Source organism: Sciurus vulgaris (assembly GCF_902686455.1).
Source record: "Sciurus vulgaris genome assembly, chromosome: 6".
In the NCBI taxonomy this organism is placed as follows: Eukaryota; Metazoa; Chordata; class Mammalia; order Rodentia; family Sciuridae; genus Sciurus; species Sciurus vulgaris.
This window is the reverse complement of record NC_136466.1, coordinates 38,429,820-38,450,861: the sequence shown is the minus strand read 5'-3', so window position 1 is coordinate 38,450,861 and position 21,042 is coordinate 38,429,820. Positions and strand designations below refer to the sequence as shown.

At 53.1% G+C, this 21,042-nt stretch overlaps 1 protein-coding gene across 2 annotated transcripts in view; it reads right to left on the bottom strand.

Moving 5' to 3' along the window:
- UNC5A (unc-5 netrin receptor A) overlaps positions 1-12,288 on the bottom strand; it is a 61,885-nt gene extending 49,597 nt beyond the window's left edge. For both annotated transcript variants that reach the window (XM_079144630.1, XM_079144631.1), the window contains exon 1: positions 11,976-12,288. In XM_079144630.1, the coding sequence (XP_079000756.1) occupies positions 11,976-12,045 (70 nt within the window). In that variant the 5' untranslated portion in view covers positions 12,046-12,288. The remainder of the gene's footprint in view (positions 1-11,975) is intronic.
- Positions 12,289-21,042: the final 8,754 nt, after the last annotated feature.

Below are 21,042 nucleotides of genomic sequence, written 5' to 3'. Positions count from 1 at the left end.
CTATGGGGTCTTACTGAGGCAGCCTGCCACCCATCAGGTCCTGACAAATGGAACTGCCAAGGCCACCCATGACACTGATTGTTAGGAAGGTCCTTCTCAGTCCTGCCATTTCCCAGCTAGTCCTGAGCCTGGGCTGAAGGGCTGCACAGAACAGCAAACTCCCCCTGGACTGCTTTCAATGTTCTAAATTAAACAGCTAGCTCCCGTTCCCCTGGATCCTTTAAGGACTTCTCTCCTAGGATATGGCTTTAAGTCTGGATTTTGCTGCCACTATAATGTCAGCCCCAACAACCCTCTATTCCATACCCTTTGCTTAGCTTGGCCAGACCACATTTCTGTTGCTTACCACCCAAGTGCCCTGTCCACCTGCTAGACATAGTCAGGTGGGGTGGACTTCCCAGGATAGAGCCCCTTTGCTCTGTTGGTTTCTCCCCCAACCCAGTTCCCATCTATTTTCTGTTTCTGACATCACTTCCCCAGGCTCAGAGCTCTGAATCATGTTTGCCTCCTCCCCCTCCCTCGCCCCCCACATGCACCATCCAGATGCAGCATCCTCTCTGGCAATGTCTCCCACATCCATCTCTCTTACTCCATCCCTGCTGCCTGCTTGCTGGGAAGGGAGGCCTCATCATTTCTTGCTTGGATGACCGCAGCAGCCTCCCGGCTGGTCTCCTTGCCTCCAGCCTCTCCCTGCTCCCATCCATCCTCCATGTGCTGCCAGATTAATCTTCCTTAAACACCACTCACTGCCTGTCACTCCCCAGTTCAAAGATGTAGCCAGCCCTGTTGCTTGCTGGCCCCCCACAGGCACCGTCTGCTCCAGCAGGCCTCCCTATATACATGCTGTCACCAGGGATTGCCTGTCCTCTCTGCCTCCTCCTACTGTATCTGGCCAGATCCTGCTACAAGTCAAGGTCCCAGCCTGAGTCCTATCCTGTGGGTAGAGGAAAGGGGTGGCCAGGGACCAGCTCTGAAGCCACAGGCTTGAACTTGTCTGGCCCTGCCACCTCTGATCTGCAGGTCCTGGGGGCCCACTCTAAATTCCAGACTGTCATACCAGGAGTCATACCTGGCCAAGTTGCTTGGGCAATTTGTCCTTCACCATGTCATGCTTTCTTCTCAAGTCCCCTCACAAATGCTTATTCCAGAATGAAGGTGCTCATTCTGACACTAGACCTGCAGGGTGCCCTCAGATGCTCTGCTAGTTTTGTCAACCTAGGATCCTGTTCCCTGCCCACATAATATGGGAATGGGTCCTGGACAGAGAAGCCAAAAGCGAGTGTGCCCATCACTGTCTGCACAGCACAGGCAGCTCACATCTGTGGAGATCACACTGTGAGCTCACAGTGGCCAGTGTGGGCTACACCTTCCACACAGAATGACTCATTTAATCCTCAAAACCCTGGGAGGCAGGGACTTTTTCATTATCTACATTTTCCAGGTGAGGAAACTGAGGTAGAGAGGGCTTCAATAATCTACTTAAGGTTACCCAGGTGAGGGTTCCAAACCACACCATCAGCTCCAGAGTGCTGGCTCTTAAGCACAGCCCTCCGTGCATATCTGACTTCCCACCCTACAGCCCACCAGTGACCCTGTGCTAGAAGGGAGGCCGCCCTTCAAGTCTGGGGAGTCAGTGGGCCCCTACAGGGATAGTCTCTTCCAGCCTGTGGTCAGTTCAAAGGGCTGGGGGTGACCTTGGTCAAATACACGGCCATACCTAAGCCAGTTCATCCAGGCTCAGGACAGACAATTGTTAAAATTTCTAGACTTCTGCTAGCCAGTTTACACTGCATCGCTAGCTTGAAACAGGCTACAGTGGAAGTACTGACACCATGAAAATGGGCAATCATTCTCCCAGCCCTGCCCGAGAGCCAGCTGTTAAGCACCTGACCAAGACACCACAGCTGGGGATGGAAGGCTGACCACAATCAGAAGGGTATCCTGGCCTTTGGTGGTGAGCTTCAGAGAATTCAACCACAGACAGCCCCTTCCTGCAGTGGAGCCAGGATTCTGAAAGGGAAGGGATTTTGAGAAGACCTGGCTGGGGTAAAAAATGGACTTCTGGCTATGGGATCCCAAAAGATCAGGAGGAAGCAAATCTCCAGGAAAGTGCAAGGCCAATGGCGAGTCTTTCAGGGAGGCCCTAAGTCTGACCAGACATGCCCAGCATAGGAAGATGGCTGAAAACCAAGGACAAGGCCACAATGAGGGCCACAAAGGGGTAGGAGAAGGGATGGCTGCATACAGGCCCCGATGCAGCTCATGGTGGGAGGGGTGCTCTGAGCAAGACCAGGAAAGACAGGCCTGCTGACTGGGGGACACAGAGAAGCCCAACTCCCTATCCTGCCGTTTTCTGCCTGAGGATCCTGAACCAGAGAATCAAGATCGAAGCTAATCACAAAGCACGGAAGACCAAGGAGAGATCCGGAGAGGCTGAATGTTGTGAATGACTTTAAGGCTCCTGGTAGTGACAAATCCTGCTGACCTCTGAGAAAGTGGGAATGGTGCAGTAGATGTGTAAGTCTTGGTCTAGGAGTCAATAAAGGAAGAGCATTTGGTTCAGTCAATGTGTCACTTAGGGTTCTTTGAGGCCAAGCGACAGAAAGTAATTCTCAAAAATTTAATCCAAAAAAAGGGGGGAAAAAGGGGGATGTTAATAAGAGATTGGGGTATTGAGAGAAGGAACAAGAGGACCACAAAACAGGCTCCACACTGCCATGGTGGTGCACATCTATAAACCCAGCTACTCAGGAGGCTGAGGCAAGAGGATTGCAAGTTTGAGGCCAGTCTGGGCAACTTAGTGAGGCCCTATCTCAAAATAAAAAATAAAAAGGGCTGGCAATGTGGCTCAGTGGTATAGTCCTTGCCTAGCATGTACAACACAGCAAATATCACTGGAGTAGCCAGTGACCCTGATGCAAACTCCAGGCACAGTCCCAGTATAGCCTCTCAATCAGGTGCTGGTGACCAAAGGAAGGAAAGACACTGAAAGACATGCTGGGGATCCCCACAGACCACACACACCAGAACAGTTTCTCTTTATTATAGGGTTACTGTCCTGGTAGATTAAGGCCAGACTGGAAACCAAGCACATCTGGATTTTAGCCAGGCACTGATAAAGTATCTTAGGATCAGCAAATGGAGATATATGAACCAGATGACAGCATAGTTACAGGAATGGAAAACCTGTTGAATGGCCAGCATTGTTTTCTAACACTGCTGATTAAGTAGTTAATGTTGATCTAGACTCCAGCTTTATCTTTGAGCAGGCTGTATCCTTGGTGTTAGTGAGCTGGGTTATAAAACAATTGGACAAAATGTATTAATGACTTACTGGTTAAACTGGAGGATGGTTATGCCCATCCCTTCCTAGAGGATAACAAATGGCAAGCCAGCTGCATAACCATAACCCCTAGCTGAGGTGATTAGTTCACACAGAGCACAACTGGTCCAACCAGTTGGACCAGTGAGGGAAGACTGGGGCATCTGTTAGATGTCTGAGGAAGGAGATGCTCTCTTTCCTCCTGACCTGGGCCTATGAGGATGTAGTAGCCCTGGGAGCTCCTGGCAGCCACTTTGGGACTATTAGGAGAGATTTTGTTGGAGAGTGATGCGAACACATGAGCACTCTTCTCTGAGTCCAACCATGTTTGAAACCAGAGCTACCCCTGATTTTTCAGTTACACAAACCATTAAATTCTTTTTTTTTCCCCCTTAAGTCAATGAGGGTTGGGTTTTCCAATATTTGCAACAGATATACTTAATATCCTATGCTACACTGGGCTGGGGCATTGTGTCAGTGGGACAAGCTCCTGGGACTAAAGAGGGTGCAATTATTGTGCTGACATCCAGAGGAAAAGGTAAGGACAGAGGGGGCTGGAAGGGAGTATGGAATTGAGGAACAGTAGAGAGGACTGGAGTGACTGGCCTGGAGAGGGGCAGGTAAGGCCAGGCAGGAGTCTTGTCTTAAATAACTGAAAGGGGGAAGCCATTCCTTGTGGCCCCAGAAGGAAGAGCCAACAACTATCTGGGCGAGCTAACTGGAAAAGATTTGATCTTGTTGTAAGAAAGTGGTTTTGAACAATTTCCTTTGGCTTTTCAAATTCAAGGTTACAGGTGAGGAAAACCAACTCACAGGGTGGGGAGTGTTTACAATCACAGCTCTGTGGCCTAGACATCCTTTCCTAGGTTTAGGAAGCAAGTTCACCACACAACAGGTGGGGTCTGCAGGCAGGCTGTAGATGGGGAGAGGGCTGGGGAAGTGAGGGATTTAGCCCAAGACCACACAAAGACTCAAGGTCTCCTGGTTTTCTTCCATAAAGTCCATGGGGCATCAGACAAAGCCCTGGCAGTAAACAGGCACATGGGACAGGGTTTTGCCTTCCACAGGGTAGGGGTGGGGGACCCCGCAGAGCAGTAATGACGTCCCAGCTCTGCCACTTCCTACAGTGTGACCTCTGATACCTCAGTGTCCTCATCTAATTAACCGGACTAACCTCACCTACCTCGTGGGTTCTCCTGAAATGAGATGATGTAGGCAGAGGCCAGCACTGGCAATGATTATGATTACTACTATCACCAAGTTAATAAAGAAAAAACCACATACAGTTTACAGTCACTCAGAGCTCCTCCTCTTCCCACTCCAGGGTCCTTTCCACTTAGCAGAACACGTAGCGTGCCTAAGATCTAGATTGGAACCCCTACATGCCTAGGACGGCCGGGCCCTGGGACAAGTAGGGTGCCCTACCTCATCTGTAGAATGGGAATGAGGACACCGGTGCATTTGAAACCCCTGGCCTACAGGAGGTGCTCACGCAATGAGGCATCCCCTAGGCTTCTACGGCAAGATCAGTCCAGGGTCTTGGAAGTCCTGCGCACAAGACTGCTCTGTTCACACGCATCGCGGGCGGCCGGGGAAGGGCAGGTAGTTGGGTGCTGCAGTTGGGCGCGAGGACTGAAGAGGGGCGGAGGCCGCCGAGCAGCGGTGCTTGGAGGCTGGATGCCGGCTTCCCGGGCGGCAGCCAAGCGCTCAGCCAGGAACTTGTTAACAGGCCCCGAACAAAGAGCCGATAATCCGGCGGGCGGCCGCGGGCGGGCTGGCGGGCGGAGGGATCCCGCCCCTTCCTGGGCTCCGCCGCCCGAGTTTACCGCGCATTGATTACCCTGCGCCGGGGCGGGGACCCCTCCGATCCCGCGGCCGCGCAGCGCCTACCTCGGAGCCCCGACGCCCCTCTCCGAGCCCCGACCGGCGGGCGCAGTGGCTAATTGCGAATCCCCTCGGCTTGGGCTCCCATTGGTTCAGGCACCTGACGCCCCACGGCCGCTCACGCGCCTCGCAGCTCGGCAGGCCGAGGGGACCCCGCCCGCCAAGCACCTTGAGAACGAGGAGGGGGCCCGGAGGCTGCGGATCGGGTCATGCAGGGGGCGATAAGGAGGCACTCTATCCGCCCGTGTCTGGCACAATTGGTATTGTGTGTGGTTGGGAAAGAAATGCGGACTTGAGAAAAACCTGCAGCCCCCCGGCTCCATTGGGTCCCCGCCCCAATTAGGAGGAGGTGGAGTCTAGTTCGGGTTGGACCCCCTGCAGGATCCTGGCCAGACTTGCAGGGGTGGGGCACGGGGAGTTCCACCTGCCGCTTCGGCTGGGAAAAGTGGGATACGGGATCATAATTTCCCTCCCCAAGGCCCCTGCGTCTGTCCCTCAGGTCTGTCGATCGAGAAGGACTCCCTCTCCCCTCATCCCCTCGCCAAATGCCAGCCACATGTTTGCCTGGAGCTCAAGGTGACCCTGAGTCTTCCAGACGGACACAGCAGTGACACGAGGCATGGGGAGGGGCCCTGCTATGGAGGACCCACCCGTCAGGGTGATGGCTGACCCCTAGTGCTACCACCATGGCCCAACTCAGAGGCAGGGACTTTCAGAGTTCCTACCCTACCTAAATGGGCCCTAAAACTTCCCCCTTTGGGGTCTCCTGTGGGGAGGAGCTACCTCCCCAGAACTGTGTGAGTCTTTCCCAGTCCCCAGCCTTGAACAAGTCTGGGGTGGATCAGTCCACAACCGCGCCAGGAGCAAGGGAGGGGAATTCTGTGCCCTGCTCTGGGCATGAAAAGGGACAGAGAAAAAGAAGCCATGCCTGTCCCCCATCGCAAAATGGGAGCCTCACCTTAGCTCTCTTCTACTCGATCCCCAGCTGCACTCTCTACCACAAAGATATCCAGATTCCCTCTGCCCCTGCCAGGACAGGATGGAAGAGCGCCCTGCCATATCCACCATCTTCAATTGCTAACATTTGGGTGCCTACCATATGCTAGGATGGATGTGTATCAGTTCACCTAACCCACACGCGAACCCTATGAGGTTGATCGTTTTGTGAGTTCATTTTACAGACAAGGAAACTAAAGAAGTGCAGGGAGGAGCTGGAACCAGGGCCAGAACTGGGAAGGGTAGGAGGTGCCACTCTTGGAGGCTGGCCTTGCACATGCATGGTGTAAATTAACACCCTATGCACCTCCCTTAGCTCACCCTAGCCCTAGTCCTAGTCCAAACCCAGACCCCAGGGCTTGCCAACTCATTCATTCCACTATCTCCATCTGCCCTGGGGGCCAAAAGCTGCCTGTAGCCCCTGGCATCAGTGCCTGGGAAGAGGGTGGGTCTTGGGCACTGGCACCTGGACATTTTGGGGTTCCCCCAAGAAGTTCACTGGGGGTGTTCATCAGCTGCAGCAGGACTGGGCTTCCTAGCTTGGGGGCTGGGACTCACAATTCCCAGTTCAGCCTCTCAGCCACCTTTGGCTGTGCCCCAGCAGCCACCTGGCTCCCAAGCAATGCAGGCAGCCACTGCCAGGGCTGTTGGTGCCTTTGGCAGGTGCTGGGCAGGTGTGAGCAGTTCCTGGGGGAACCTGCTACTGAGTGCTGAGTCTACCCGAGGTTCCCAAGGTATCATTTCTGAGTAGCAGCTTCTCCCTAATACAGTCATTAAATCTAATCCTTTAGTATACAAAAAGGTAAATGGCTCAGAGATATCAAGTAATTGGTATAAGATCACACAGCAAACAGTAGAGCCAAGACTTGGATTTATTTCCACCCAGGTCCCGTGTTCCCTCTGCTGTGTGTCAGAACTGGTCATCAGTACATAGTTCCAGGATAGGCTGAAGCCAAATCGTAATCTTAAGAACCCCAAACAACTGCCCTTTGGACACCTGAAGTACTGGCCCAAGTCCCTCCATGGAGAGATGTTTGTCATCACCCTACCTGTGGCTCCTTCCTGGGGCTGGAGCAGGGAGTCGGGAGCAGTGATGCAGCTCACACTTTTGTCTCCTATCTCTGGGTCCTGGCCCTGATGCAGCTAAGTGCCCAGCTCTGTCCCAACTCATGCTCCTCAAATGACAATGGAGGAAGGAGGCAAGCTAGGAGCCCTTGCTGGATGTTGGGTCCACTCTGGGTGCTCTGTCCATGTTGTTCATCAGTTTACCACTATACCCCAGACATGACCCCCTTCTATAGATGGGGAAACAAGCAAGGATGCTTGGCTTGGCTTGGGAGCCAGTTCAGTCTGTCTCCAAAGCCCCTCCCTTTCCATTCCCCCACCCCCAAGAGGAAGAGGAGGCGGAGGCTTTCCCTAGAAGGCAGGACCGGGCAGTGGAAGCTGGCAAGAGGGATGAAGAAGCTGATCACAGGAAGCTGCAAGGTTGGGGCCCCATATGGGTGATGCACAGCAGCCCAAATCTTGGTGTCAACTCTATGAATGACACTATTTGTACAAGAAAACACCTTTTTTGGAAAAAAAATCTATGCTAGGGTGGGGAGGGAGGTTCCTATTCGACAGTTTTGGGCATGCTGTTTGTGGGGGTCACTCACACAAACCCTAGTGAGAGCTGGTGTTTCATCCACATGTGTGGTGCCAGGGTACAAATGCCCTTCCCGTGATGGGCCTGGCTTTACCAATCCCCACCCTGGATAGGAGGTCACTTCCAACCTCCTTGGAACAGGGCAATCTGTGTTCAGGACCAAGGATGGGAACTGCTGCCAAAGGGGGCAGAGTGAACCCCTCAGCCCTTGCCGTAGCATCCCCCTGCTCAGCCAGGGGATCCAAACCTCAACCAAAGGAACGAAAAAACATTAAGCACTTGGTTGGTCATGTTTCAGGGCATGCTGGGGCAGAGAGCAGGGTCACAGTGCCACAAAGGGTGGCCATACTTGTGGAGAAGCACTGGAGGAGGAGGTAGCTCAGGTCAGAGGCTTTTGGCAGCTGCCGCAGGGCTGAGGAAGCAGCACCTCAGTGTGCTAGGGACCCTGAGGAGGAGAGGAGCTGGGGACAGGCTGGGCTGCAGCAGGGGGTGAAAGGCCAAGAAAGGAGAAGGATGTGGGGACTGGCAACAGCAAGGGAGCCTAGCCTAGGTCTGGACAGAGCCCAGGAGGTTGGGTATCCACTGGGGAGCATGCTGGCAGGGTGAGGTGACACCAGGTTCCGCAGGCAAAAGGGCTACACTCTGAAAACCAGAAATGGTCAAAGGTCAGGACTACACAACCTCTGCATAAAGCAGCCAGTGATTGAGGCAAGGGAGCAGGGCTCTCCCTGAGGATACACTGCGCTCAGGTCTAGACTTCACCTGCAGGCACTGGGGAACCACAGAAAGCTTTCTAGAGGTTTCCAGCCCAATGCCAGGGGGCTTAGTCTGAGAGGAGGTAAAGCAAGGGAATGAGCAGGGGTGGCCACCACAGTGGTCCAAGTGAGAGGATGGTGGGGAGGCGGCAGGAGGCAAAGTTAGCCAGGGACACAGAGCAATGTCACAAGTAGGACTGAGCTGGAGGACTTGGTGACAAATTAGATGTGAAGCGTGAAGGAGAAGGGAGAGCCAAAGGAGACGCTAAGGTTTCCAGCCCCAGGCTGGGGGACCGAGGGAGGCGGATGGCAAGGGCCCTGGGAAGGAGGGGAGCGGGAGAGGGTTGACTCAGAGTGAGTAGGCTAGGCCTGTGTGTTCACGGACACGTGTTTCCAGGTGGCAGTGAAATCCAGTGCTGGGATCTTTACCTAACGAAGGGGTCTCCTACCCCAACTCAGGACAGGCTCAATCATATGGCTTAAACCTACAGATCTGGGGTTCAGAGCAGCACCTGGCAGGAAGGAGGGATATGAGGTATGAGGGGCCCCTGGATCCTGGTGGAATCCAAAGGGGGCCACTCCAAGGAGCAAGGCCTCTTGGTTGGGGATTTGGTTTCTGGCTCAAAGCCCTTTCCAACATGGGCAGCTGGGGAGCAGGCAGGCAGGTCGGAGGTCCAGCCTTCTCCTGAGGGCAACTAGGGACCCCAAATCTAGCCTACCCCATGTGCAAGGTAAGGTGAGCAAGAACAGGGCATCTCTCACCCTCTAAGAATTCTGATTTCCTACACAGCTTGTGAGTGGAGGGTGCACAGAGGGGTCCAAGCCAGCCCTTGGACCCTTGGATGGGGACAGGCTGGAGGAAGGTGAACAAAGGCAGATTCTTGGGGTCAGGATGGCAATGCCAGAGCTCCGTCCTCCTCCCCCCACCTTCTAGGAGAGCCAGTTTTCCATGCCCCTCCTCCCCAGGAGTGTAGGGATATCTGGGAGAGGACTCCAGCACTGGGGAGAGGCATGTGTGCCAGCTGTGTGACTGGCAAGGTAGAAAAGGAACAATCTGGTGGGACAGGTGGGTACCTGTATGCACAGGCACAGACAGGGGCCTGCCCAGGTGCTTTTAGCTGAAGGGACAGGTTTGTGTGTGAGGTAGTGGTGTGTGATGTTGGGTGACAGAGGGTGGGCTCGTGGATTGGAGAGCAAGCAGGAGGCTGCGGTGATTCGGTAGTGCTGGCCCCCCGGCGCCCCCTGCTGCCTGCCCGGCTGGCCATCCCTCCCTCAGCCAGTCACAGACGGTTTTCACTGGCTGCTGTTGCTGAGGAGCTGATGGGCGGAACGGGAAGAGCTGGGGTCACCCAAGGGCCAGCCTGCCTATGCGTCGACATGTGCCCAGAGTCTATGGGGGACAGCAGGGAAAGGGCCCCAAATGAGAACTAGGGCCTGCCCCTACCCTTGTACCCTTCAATGCCGGAGGCAGGCTGTGCTCCTGGGCAGCCCTGTGGCATCCATGCCCACCTGCCAGCCTTGGGTGACCTCAGACAGGGCCCCAACAGGTGCTCCACCATCCAGGGATGCAGGTCCTCTACCTCCATGGCCTCCTGAGGAATCCAATGCCCCATTCCTGGTTTCAGTGTCCTGACTCATCAGCACCTGTCACCCATGTCTGTACTCACCTGTGTAACAGCCTTTGCACGTGTGCTCATACCAGCCACCACATACATTCATCTGGCCGCACACGCCACACCAACCCCCCTTGTCACCCGGCATGCATGTCAACCCACAGCCCTCACATGCGCTCACGTGGTGACATGCAGCTATGACCACACAGCTCTCTCACACACATCCAACTCAGTAAACATTTCCTGGGCACCTACCCCATGTCTGGCAACACCTCCCCTGGGTGTGGAAGTGTTAACACCATCAGCTCACCCCGGTCAACAGTGCAACCCACACCCCCGAGAGTTCATCTGGGAGCTGCACATACCCCTAACACACACGTGTGCAACATGAACACATGCTGGCAGCAGCACAGCCTACTAGCCCGGTCAGGATTAGCAAGGGGGGGGGGGTTGTTAGAGTGAGAATGGGGAGTGGGTGAGGGGGAAGGGAATACAGTCAGAGGGATGGGTTTGAGGGAGGATTTAGGGGGCAGGGTGGGAGGGTGGTCAAGCAGTGGTGAGTGAAGGATGGCTGCACATAGAAACCCTTTAAGGAACAACCATCAGCCTCAATCATCAAGCTGGTCCCTGAGCTCTTACTCATTGATCTCCGATCAATCTGGGTTGGCAGTTCAGGAACCCTACAGTTACCTTTTAACACTCATGTGATGAACTGTGGCCTGGGTAAATTGGGGGACACACCCCCATGTTCTGGGGAGCATCGAGCATCTGGAATTACCAGGCAATTCCCAAGTCCCCTGATTACACAAATGATACCCCCCCATAACCTCAGTTCTACTGAATGCATGTGGGGGGGGGCAGCCATCAGGAGGCCCCCACAGCTTAGCCTAGGTGGAGGCTCCCAGAGACCAGACAAAGGATGTCAGGGGAACTTCCTCCCCACAAGACCCTTCACCCAAGGGAAAGGAGGTGGGCTAAGGGTTGAGTTACTGAACATGTTAAGGGGTCCAACAGGACGTGCAGGAAGAAGAAAAGGCTCTGGAGTTTCAGGGCGAAGGGGAAACCCGTCGACCAATCTCATACAACTCTGGTCCTCTGATCAGAGAGGCCCGGAGCCACAGCCCCACCACAGGGGCCTGGGCTCTTTGAATGCACAGGCTGCAAGAGCTGGGGGCTGTTATATGCGCCTCCACGCCTGAGCGTGTGCGTGTGCAAGCGTGTATGGCGGGGACAGAGGAGGACACTGTGTTCTGGACGTGGGCAGGGAGGCCAGGTGCCAAGCTGGGAAATTGTGAGTAGCTGTTTGGGGCAGATGCTACCGGGAAGAGGTATCTTAACCACCTCCCCGCACCCTGCGCCCTATTATCTGGGCACTGGCATGTGGTCAAAACCCTCTAATCTTTGCACCTTCAAAGTCAGACTCCCCGGGGTTGATTCAAGCCCCTGATCCTGCTCTGGGGCCGAGCAACCAGCAAACTTCCCCCACCCGGAGGCGTGGGGCGTCTACACTCGCCAGCCCCGTGCGCTGCCAGCTGCTCTTGGACTTGGCAGAACCCAGGCTTCCGGGAGAGCGCGCGGCTAAGCTACGCAGCAGCAAGAGGCTGCCCCCGCGTCCCGCCTCGCAAAGTTTGGCCTCCGGGGGCTCCCAGCCGGGTCCGACAGTACGGGTCAGAGGACCCCCCCCCCCCCGCCAACAGCTGCGAGCGTTCGCGCGCACGGTCCCCCGCAAGCCTCCCCAGAGCGCGCGCGGCGTGACTCACCCGAGCCGCGGAACCAGGCGGCGAGGACTATGCCCAGGAGCGCTGGCCACAGGCCGGGCCGGACGGCCATGGCCGCAGGCGGGCGAGCTGGGCGCGGGGCCCCGCGGGCGGGAGGGAGGCTTTCAGCGCCTCAGCCCGGAGCCCCACCTCGGGGCGCCCCCGGGGCCCATGCCAGCGGACTGCGCTGCCTCCGGGCGGCCGGTGGTGGGGCGCACGCGGCGCGTGGCTCCCTTGGGCACCGGGAGCGCAGCAATGCAGCCGGGGCGGAGCGCAGCGCCAGCCGCGCCGCGCACCGAGCCAGCCGCCGCGCGGAGCCCGCAGCCGGGGAGCGGGCCGGCGGGCGCCACAAAACCCGGACTGGAGTACAGGAGCGGGGCCGTGGCGGGGCGGGGCGGGGTAAGGAAGGAGGGGCCGGGTCGCCCCGCTCCGCGCACACGGGCCTCCCCCAGCTCCGGGGATCCCTCCGAGCGATGCCTAAGGCTCCCCCAGGGAGGGGAAGGGGTGGTGGGCGGGGAGGCCTCCCACCGCCCCTCGTGGTCTCGAGGGACTGGGACAAGATTTTGAAACCCGGAGTGGATTAGTTCTCCGGATGCGGACTCTCTCGGGCCCGCCAGTCTGCGCACAGGTGGCCCGGGAGGGGCCCAGGGCTGCGGCGACCCCGGCGCGGCGCCAGCCTGCGGAGAGCGGTCCAGGGCTGGGGTGCCCCCGGCAGGTTCTGCTGCAGTCCTCTCCCCCCACTCCTTGTCTCCCAGAAGCGCTCGGAGGCCATCAGCGCGCCGCGGTAAGCTGCCAGCCGGCGGCTTGGATGGGGGACTGCAGTAGAGCTCCGGGGGCCCCGGCCCGCGCGCTTGGGTTCCCAGGGCCCCAGTGACAAACAGGTCAGATTCCGGTCTACTGGCAGTCCCAGCCACGCATCCTAGTGGACTCTAGGGCAAGCGTAACAGAGTGACCCAAGGTTTCTCTAACCCTACAGTGCAGTCCGCAGAAGGAAACAACCTTAGGGCGCAGCGCAACCGACAAGGCGCGCGGTGTTTGCGCCCAGAGAGCGCACAGCCCCCGAGACGTGGGCGTGAAGGAACAAGCTGGGCTGTGGGAGCTAGAAAGTCCCGGGGTAGGGTCTAGACACCTCCCGCTTCTGGCCCTGTGACCTTGGGCAAGTCACGTTGTCTCCGGGAGCCTCCAGCAATGACCGCTGCTGGAGTCTCTAGTTCCCCGCCCCCATTCCCTAATCGGGTTAAAATAAACAGAGGGCTGCCTTGAAGGAGAAAGGAAATGACAAACGCTCTCCGTGTGCACCTCGCGAATGATCTGAAAAAGAGAGGGTCCTATTCTAGGTCGGGAGGGCAAATAGAAGGGTGAGGGCAGGCTCACAAACTTAAACGCCTGTGGGGCCGGCCGGTCAATAATATAAATTGGTGCTGCAGGCTAGGCGATATAAGAATGGTCTTGGATTCCACAAAGAGATATGAGCTCTCCTGTATGTCTTGAGACACGAGGCCCTCTCTCGGTCTGTCTTTTGTTTCCCACTTTTGAAAGAGAAGGGTTATGAGAAATGTTTTCTTTCTTCTTAACTCTACTATAATAAATAAATAAATAAATAAATAAATAAATAAATAAATAAATAAATAAATAAATAAACCTCAGCCAAAGCTCCAGCTATGCACCCACAGATCTGGGCCTTAGCGCCAGGGAGGCAATGGGCAGCACTGGGGACAGAGCACAGGATCCCATCTAAAGGGGCAGCTGGCCCTTCTGTTCCAGGTGCCAGTTGTGGGGGGGAGGGGATTGGGGCTCATTATGACTCCATCTTCCAAATTTTCAATACAGGCCATTACATGTGAAATCTCCTGATTTAAAATGTTTAACAAAAAAAGTATTTTCTGTAAACTCATGTAAGGCCAGATGAAAATGCCTACCAGCTTCTGCCTTTTTGAACTCTGTTTTGGGAACTGTTTGTATGTATGTGGTACCAATGGTCTGGAGTGTGTGTGTGTGTGTGTGTGTGTTTGGAAGCAGCAGTGTGTGCATAGACTGCTCCCCTTGAAATCATAGCTTCCTTGCCCATTCCCTGCAGGAAAGAGGTGGGGACAGGAGCGGAAACAGTGGCGGCAGACCTTCACTGGGGATCCACAGTATGGGGAAAATGATTAGGGCTGAAGATGAAGGAGTGGGATTGGGGCTGGGTTTCAAGATGACATTGTAATATTTGCTGGATACCAATGTGTCCTTGCTAGTGTTTGTAATTTGACTTGATCCTCTCACGCAATCCTGTTAAGTCAACATTATTCCTACTATACAGATAAAGGTCTCTGAGGCCTGAGAAAAGGAAAGTGCTTTATTGCCAAGGGCCAGTGTTATACTGTGACTGCAGGGGTAGCAGAAATGGGTCTCTGGGAGGTCTGATTTTAGTGTCCATGCTCCTTACATTCCCTCCTCTTGCGGTTTCTGCTCTAATATTAAAATTTGGGAATAAGATTTAGGATACAAGAAATCTTTTCTCTGTTCAGTTCAGCAGCTTTGTTCACTTCTCGGCCCTACTACAATGGTCCTTGTAGTAGTCAGGATAGATTAGGTTATGTCATAATAACAAATAATCCCCCAAATCTTAGCGGTTTAAATCAACAAAACTTATTTCTTATTTTTCCATTACGGGTCCTCTGCTCCAGTTCATCCTCACTCTGAACCTTGGCTAAAAGTACTTTCTGGAACACTGTTGGCCAAGGAAAGGACACATCAATTAGACTCACATTTCATGGACCAGAAATAGCTCCCCAATTTCCAGAAAACCAGGAAGTATAATCCTACTGTGTGCCTGGAAGGCAGAGCTGAAATAAACGGAGAGCAACGTTAACGTTGCTGCATAGCCTGCAGGCCCAGCAACATCTGGCCCCTGCCTACCTCTGCAACTTTGCCATCCAAGCTCTTCCCCGCTTTCAGAATTCCCCATTTGCTTTTCTTCCTAGAATACTGTCCTTAGACCTTCATGTGGCTCATTCCTTTTAGTCACCCAGGCTTTAGTTTTGCTGTCCCTTTCTAAGTAGTACTCAGGGACATGTCAGAAGGAGGGATGGCCTTGCAGAGACCTGGGAGAAGATACTTCATCTGAATTCGACTTATGACTCCAGGATGGAGGGCTGCCAGGGAAGGACTTGTCTCAGACGGAAACGTAGGATGGGAGGAGGGCTTGGGACACCTCCAACCTCCTTTGTCCTTGGTTCTGTTCAGATCCAAGCCCTGACTGTGGCCTCAGGACTTTGCCCCCACAGAAGCCCTGCACTCAGGGAAGGAGGGAGGGGGCAACACCTCAGGTGGGACTCTCCAACAAATGCCTATAGACCTCGCATCTACAGTATCCCAGTGACAGGGCACAGATGTCACCTGTAACCACTGTGCTGGTTCTCTCCTTTCTAGAGAGCATAAAGCTGCCCCTTCATTGAGTTCACCTTCTGAGGTTACACCACACGTCTCCCTCTTCCTTTGCTTCTGTTAATTCAGAAGACAAAGTCTGGATCTATCTGGAATTCTTTCTCCTCCAGGTCAAATAGTTCTGTCTCAGTAACTGGTATGACAACAGTCCCTGTCCTTGCCACCCTGACCCCCACTGCAGGTGCTCTCCAGTGAGACTGCGCCTCTGAAGGCATCTCCTGCAGCGAGTTGGCATATCTCCTGCCCACATGGCCTGATGCGCAATGGGGTCCCAATCCACTGTTGGCCAGTGATATTGCACTCCAAATGCCTGCTGGACAGGGGAGCCAAGAGCCTGTGCTGAGGCCATCCTTGATGTGGAGATGTACCAAAATATTTGTGATGCTGGGGAAAATGCAAATGGCCAGGTCCTGCCCTATCCCAATTCTCATTCAGTGTGTCTGGGGAGGTATCTAGGAATCCATGCTCTTACTGAGCCCTTCTACTCCCCACCAGCTGTTCCTACTGCTGCCAGTGATCTGAAAACTGACCACGCTTTGAGGAGCACTGTCCTTAGTCTTGCTGCAGGTGCTGCCATCTACCTTTGGGTCACTAGTTTCCTGCAATTAGATGCAGAGACTTAAATTCATCCCAATTAAATTCCATCCTATTACATCTAATCCCTCTTTCCCATATGGAGCTCTCTCAGGATGTGGGTGCTGTCAGGCAGAGTACTTGCTATTTTCTTCAGCTTCCTGTCTTTCTCAAATGAGATCAGAAAGACATATAGACTTTAAACCAAGTCCTTACTCAAGAGGTTGCTGAAGGAAAAAGCAAGGACAGAGCCCAGCATCTCCCCTGCTCAGGACTACTTTGGTAAGGCAAAAAATTCAGTTTCTCTCTCATCCATTCCAGAAGTTTCTGACTGCACTGTCAACTCACATTTCACTGCTACACATAAAAAAATGAACAGAAAGACCCTAAAGAGCTCTCATGAACCTCCAGCTATGCTCTTTTTCTACCATGCCAATAACCCAATCAAACAGGAAGCAGGTTCCCAGGCAGAACTGGTTCTTAGAGAACTTGTGCTGGCTCTTGATGATCTCTACTCTATTCACATCTGCCCCTTGCTCAGCATTCAGCTTCCATCTTCTGGAAGGACTTTCCTGTATTTCTTTGAGGGGCCAACCCTCCCTACCTTCTGCACACAAGATTCATGTGGTGCTATCCCACCCCAGTTTCAAAAGATGGCACAAATGTCAGGCCTGGCCAATTAGTATGCACTGTTCTCTGAACTACAGTGATTGGTTTAGGGTTGGGCACATGACCCAAGGCAGCCTACAGATACTATTTCTGGGACATATTTTGGAACTAAGGAGGGCAAGAATTTTTTTTTTCTTGGTGAACTTGAAGCAGGAAAGAAATGATCTTCGAAGTTACCACCATATGAGAAGCACATGACTGAGCCTGAAGTTTGAGCAGAGAAAAGTAGAACCTGGAGAATCATTAAAAATCCCAGGATTTATCTATTCCTGAAGCTACTCCTGAATCCAATACTTTTGGATTTTCTGTTTCATCAACTAACACGTTCCCTTTTTGTTATTGTTGTTGTTGTGTAAGCCCATTTGAGTTTCCATCATCTGCATTAGAAAGAATGATATATAATTATCCTTTATAAAAATCTGTTCTAGAACCCAGGATAGGGTCAACATTTATTACTGCTACTGTTTGCAAGGCTTAGTGTTACCCTTTGGGGGAAACAACATCCTATTGGAGAGACACAGATGCCCTTCCAGTTGTAAATAAGGGTGGAATGATAGCCAGCTTACAAGAAAAGTAAAAAATGTGTGGGAGCTATATGGAGACAGAGAACTGCAAACAATTCCATTCAAAGGACCCCCAGCGACATCTGGTGCGTGCGGGTGCGCGCGCATACGCGCACACACACACACACACACAGCATGCCAGTGTCTACTCATTCTTTACATGTCACCTAAACACACTCCTCACACTCAGCTCATACCCATGCATGTTGAGCAACTATACACAATCAATACAGAGCCTCTCTCTCTCTCTCTCTCTCTCTCTCTCTCTCTCTCTATATATATATATATATATATATAAACACACACACACATACAAACATTTCTATGTCTTTCCACCCTGTTCTTGCACAGACTATTCATGTGGCCCCTCCATATGCTGCCTCATGCTCCTGGAACTTCGTGTCTGGAACTCTCATCTTGTCTGGTTATGCCACAGGTCAAGAACTGTGATGCCCTCGCCTTGGAGCCTCCAGGACCAAGGACAGCGTCCAGCATTTCTCGTGTGCCCGTGACAGGATTCAACTCCTTACCTGGCTTATCTTTCAGTTCTCACAACCCCTAGGATCTAGATGCTATTATCATCCCCATTGTTTAGAGATGAAACCTGAGGCACAGAGAAGGGGTGTAACTTGCCTAGCGCCCCTCAATTGGTGAAGAATGGGAGGAAGATTTAAACCTAGATGCTGCACCAGGAATGCTGAGTGATTGAAAGAATGTTCATTCTAACAAATGGTTTTATTAGAGACACATGCTTCTATAATGCATGTTCTCTCTCTCTCTCACGCACACGCGCGCGCGCACACACACACACACACACACACACACTCAGAAACACACACCCAGAGACAATCTTTCCCAGCTCTATGAGCTCCATGGCATTTCAGACTTGGAGGTTTCCCTGGCTACATGGCCCCCATTTCTGACTTCCCCCCTGGTCACTCTCAAGAGGATTTGGAGGTGAGCAGTTCCTTGTGGAGGGGCCTGTGTGAAAAGGAGGGGGTGGGGAATTATCAGAAAGGAGCAGGAGGAGGAGGAGGTGGAGGACAGGATTGGACCAAGTGGAAGCCTGGCACTGTGCCTTCTGCAGATGACCTGATGAGCATTTTGCAGAGTTAATTTCATTAGCGTCTCTGGGAGATGAACAATTAGCAAGATGCTCTGATGCTTTAAAAGCTTAAGAGAAGTAGAAGGCTGCCTTTCTCACTTCCCCACCAGACCGCACTCTCTCTATCCCTACTCTCCTTTCATTCATGCTCATCCCATCTTTCCCTTTCCTGCTGACACACCCTCACAGAGACACTTTTACTCTCAGCCCAGCCCAGTCCAGCCCAGCCCAGCCCACTCGCGCCTTGAAGGCCCCTCCCTCCTTCTTCCAGGCTCCCATCTGCCCTGCAGCAGCCTCCTGCTGGAGCTCTGCCCACACCGAATCAATTGGTCCCCTGTGTTCTGATCACTCAGACATCAGGGGCTGAGGCTTGGCATTAGTCCCGTCCTCCAGAGAGGCTCTGCTTCGCTTTGGCACCCAAAGAGGGAGGGTCAGTAAGGGGTTCTGTGTTTTTTATTGATTTTGCTACTATGTCCTTGACAGCTTCCAGAGTGGGTTCCAGTGGGGATAGGAACTCCCATTGCAATCCCAGGGCTGGGCCGGGCAGAGGGAAGCTCTGTCTCCTGTCAGTGAGTCCTGGCGGAGGGTGGGCAGAGATTGGGGCTCAGGAAATTCAAGCCAGGGTCAGCCTGAAGGAATCTGTGGCTTTATCACACAGTTGGAGGGTGGGCCCCTAGACACCTGGGTCAGGGTTTGTTCCAGACTCTACCTGCATGGTCCTGTCACTGTGCTTCATGTCCTGGGCTGGTGGGAAGACTTCCAGTCCAAACACTAGTCCCCTTTGGGCAGCCCCAGGGCTGCGCTGGCATAAGAAGCCTGCTCACAGATTTGTGGTTGAAAGTTCAAGTTCTCTAGGATGAGGCACGGACTCCAGATAGACCCTCCCCTCGGACTAGGTGATCCCTTGATGGTGCCAAATTCCCTCCAGCCCAATCCTGCCCTTCATCAGGGTGTCACCTGGGAACTTGCTATAACGGAATTTCTGATCCTCTCCCCAGGTCTACTGTCAAGATCTTTAGGAGGCGGGACTGGCAAATCTATATTTTAAGAGGTTCCCAGGTGGGCCCTAGGGACTGGGGCCTGCTGCACTCATGTGGGCGGGAGTTGAGAGCAGGCATAGAAAGCCTCCTGCGATGTGACTTCTCAACAAGGCAGTATTGCTCTTGGGGGTCAGAAAGTGTGTCTTCCAGGTTAGGAAGATAGGTAGGGAAAGTTTTTTTCTCTACTTAGAGCTCAGATATATACACCACACATAAACAGATATACAGTGTATCAGTAGTATTAAGATTTCAGAGAGGAGGTGATTATGGGGGAAAAATATCTACAAAGTCTTCTAATGGGGGTGATGGTGCAAAACAGGCTGGAAAACTTTGCTCACAACTGACAGGTCCTAAGAAGCACAGGAACACAACACATAACTTGGGAACACACACACACACACAATCCATGTACATGCATACACACACAAGCATGCAAGCCCACACATGCATATAGTGAACATACAGGTGCATCTCACACCCAAAAATGTACACACACACACACACACACAAAGCTACACCCAGGTACATACATACACGCACCCAAGAAAACACACACCCCACTTCCAGACATGCATAAACACAAACATGCACATACACAAACCCAGATCCAGACACACAACTATTTCCAGATATGCACACGCAACTGCCTGCACACACAAATACATGGTTAAGGCACATAAACCCCTCACCTGGCCTCAGGACACACACATGCATGCCAGCACATCCCCCACATGCATCCCCAGTTTTCTCTCTCACACATATGCAAATATACACGCTTGCAACTTCACCGCCCACACAGACATCAGGAGACTCCAGCAGCACTGCAGTAGTGAAGAAGAGACTAGGTTAGGATCTTAATAAGATTCTAAACAAATAAATATATAAAAGCCCTTTACTAGGGGCTCTGCTTCTTATTATTACATTTTATTAGTGACACCTCTGGCCTTATGCTCCTTGAGAACAGAGGAGCCACGCAGCTATCTTCACACATGGACATCATGCACTTGTGTGGGTGTAGACATGTTTCTAAGGTGGGCATGTGCACTGTTCATGGCTGTGAAGGAGAAAGGTGTCCCCATGCAGCACGCTTGTGCAAGCACCTCAGAGGTGTAGGCACACACACAATGACTCTGGGTTTCTTAGGCAGACGCCATCAATTCTCAGGAAAAAGGGGCTTCAGATCTCCCTGTTCATCATAGTATTGCTTGTTTTTGCCAGAAAAGACTGCACCCTCCTGAAATATGTGCCCAACTGGTGAATGAACAAATAAATGTAATTTGTAAAGCATCTCAACTCTGTCCTCTTCAATTGAACCTCATAAATTGCCCCATGACCTAGATAGTGCTAAGTACATTTTACAGATGAGAAAAGCAAGGCATGGTGAATTTGACACAGCACACACACCTCACCGCCAGCCTGTGGTAGTTCAGCACAAGACTTCTGGCTCCCAGGCTTTGCATAGGGCATCTTGACTGCCTTGCAGACCTGAGGGAGACCCAGGTGGAGCAGCCCAGGTTGACTTCTCTGTGGTTGACCCTGCCTAGTCACTTGCGGAGGACTGGTGCAGAAGTAATCCTGTTAGAATCCAGCACCTGTGGCAAAACCCTCTGGGGAGGTCCCCGACAACCCCTGCCTACATTCATTCTGCTTCTCCCATGTGCACCAGACCCCTGGCTCTCAATGTCTGCTGC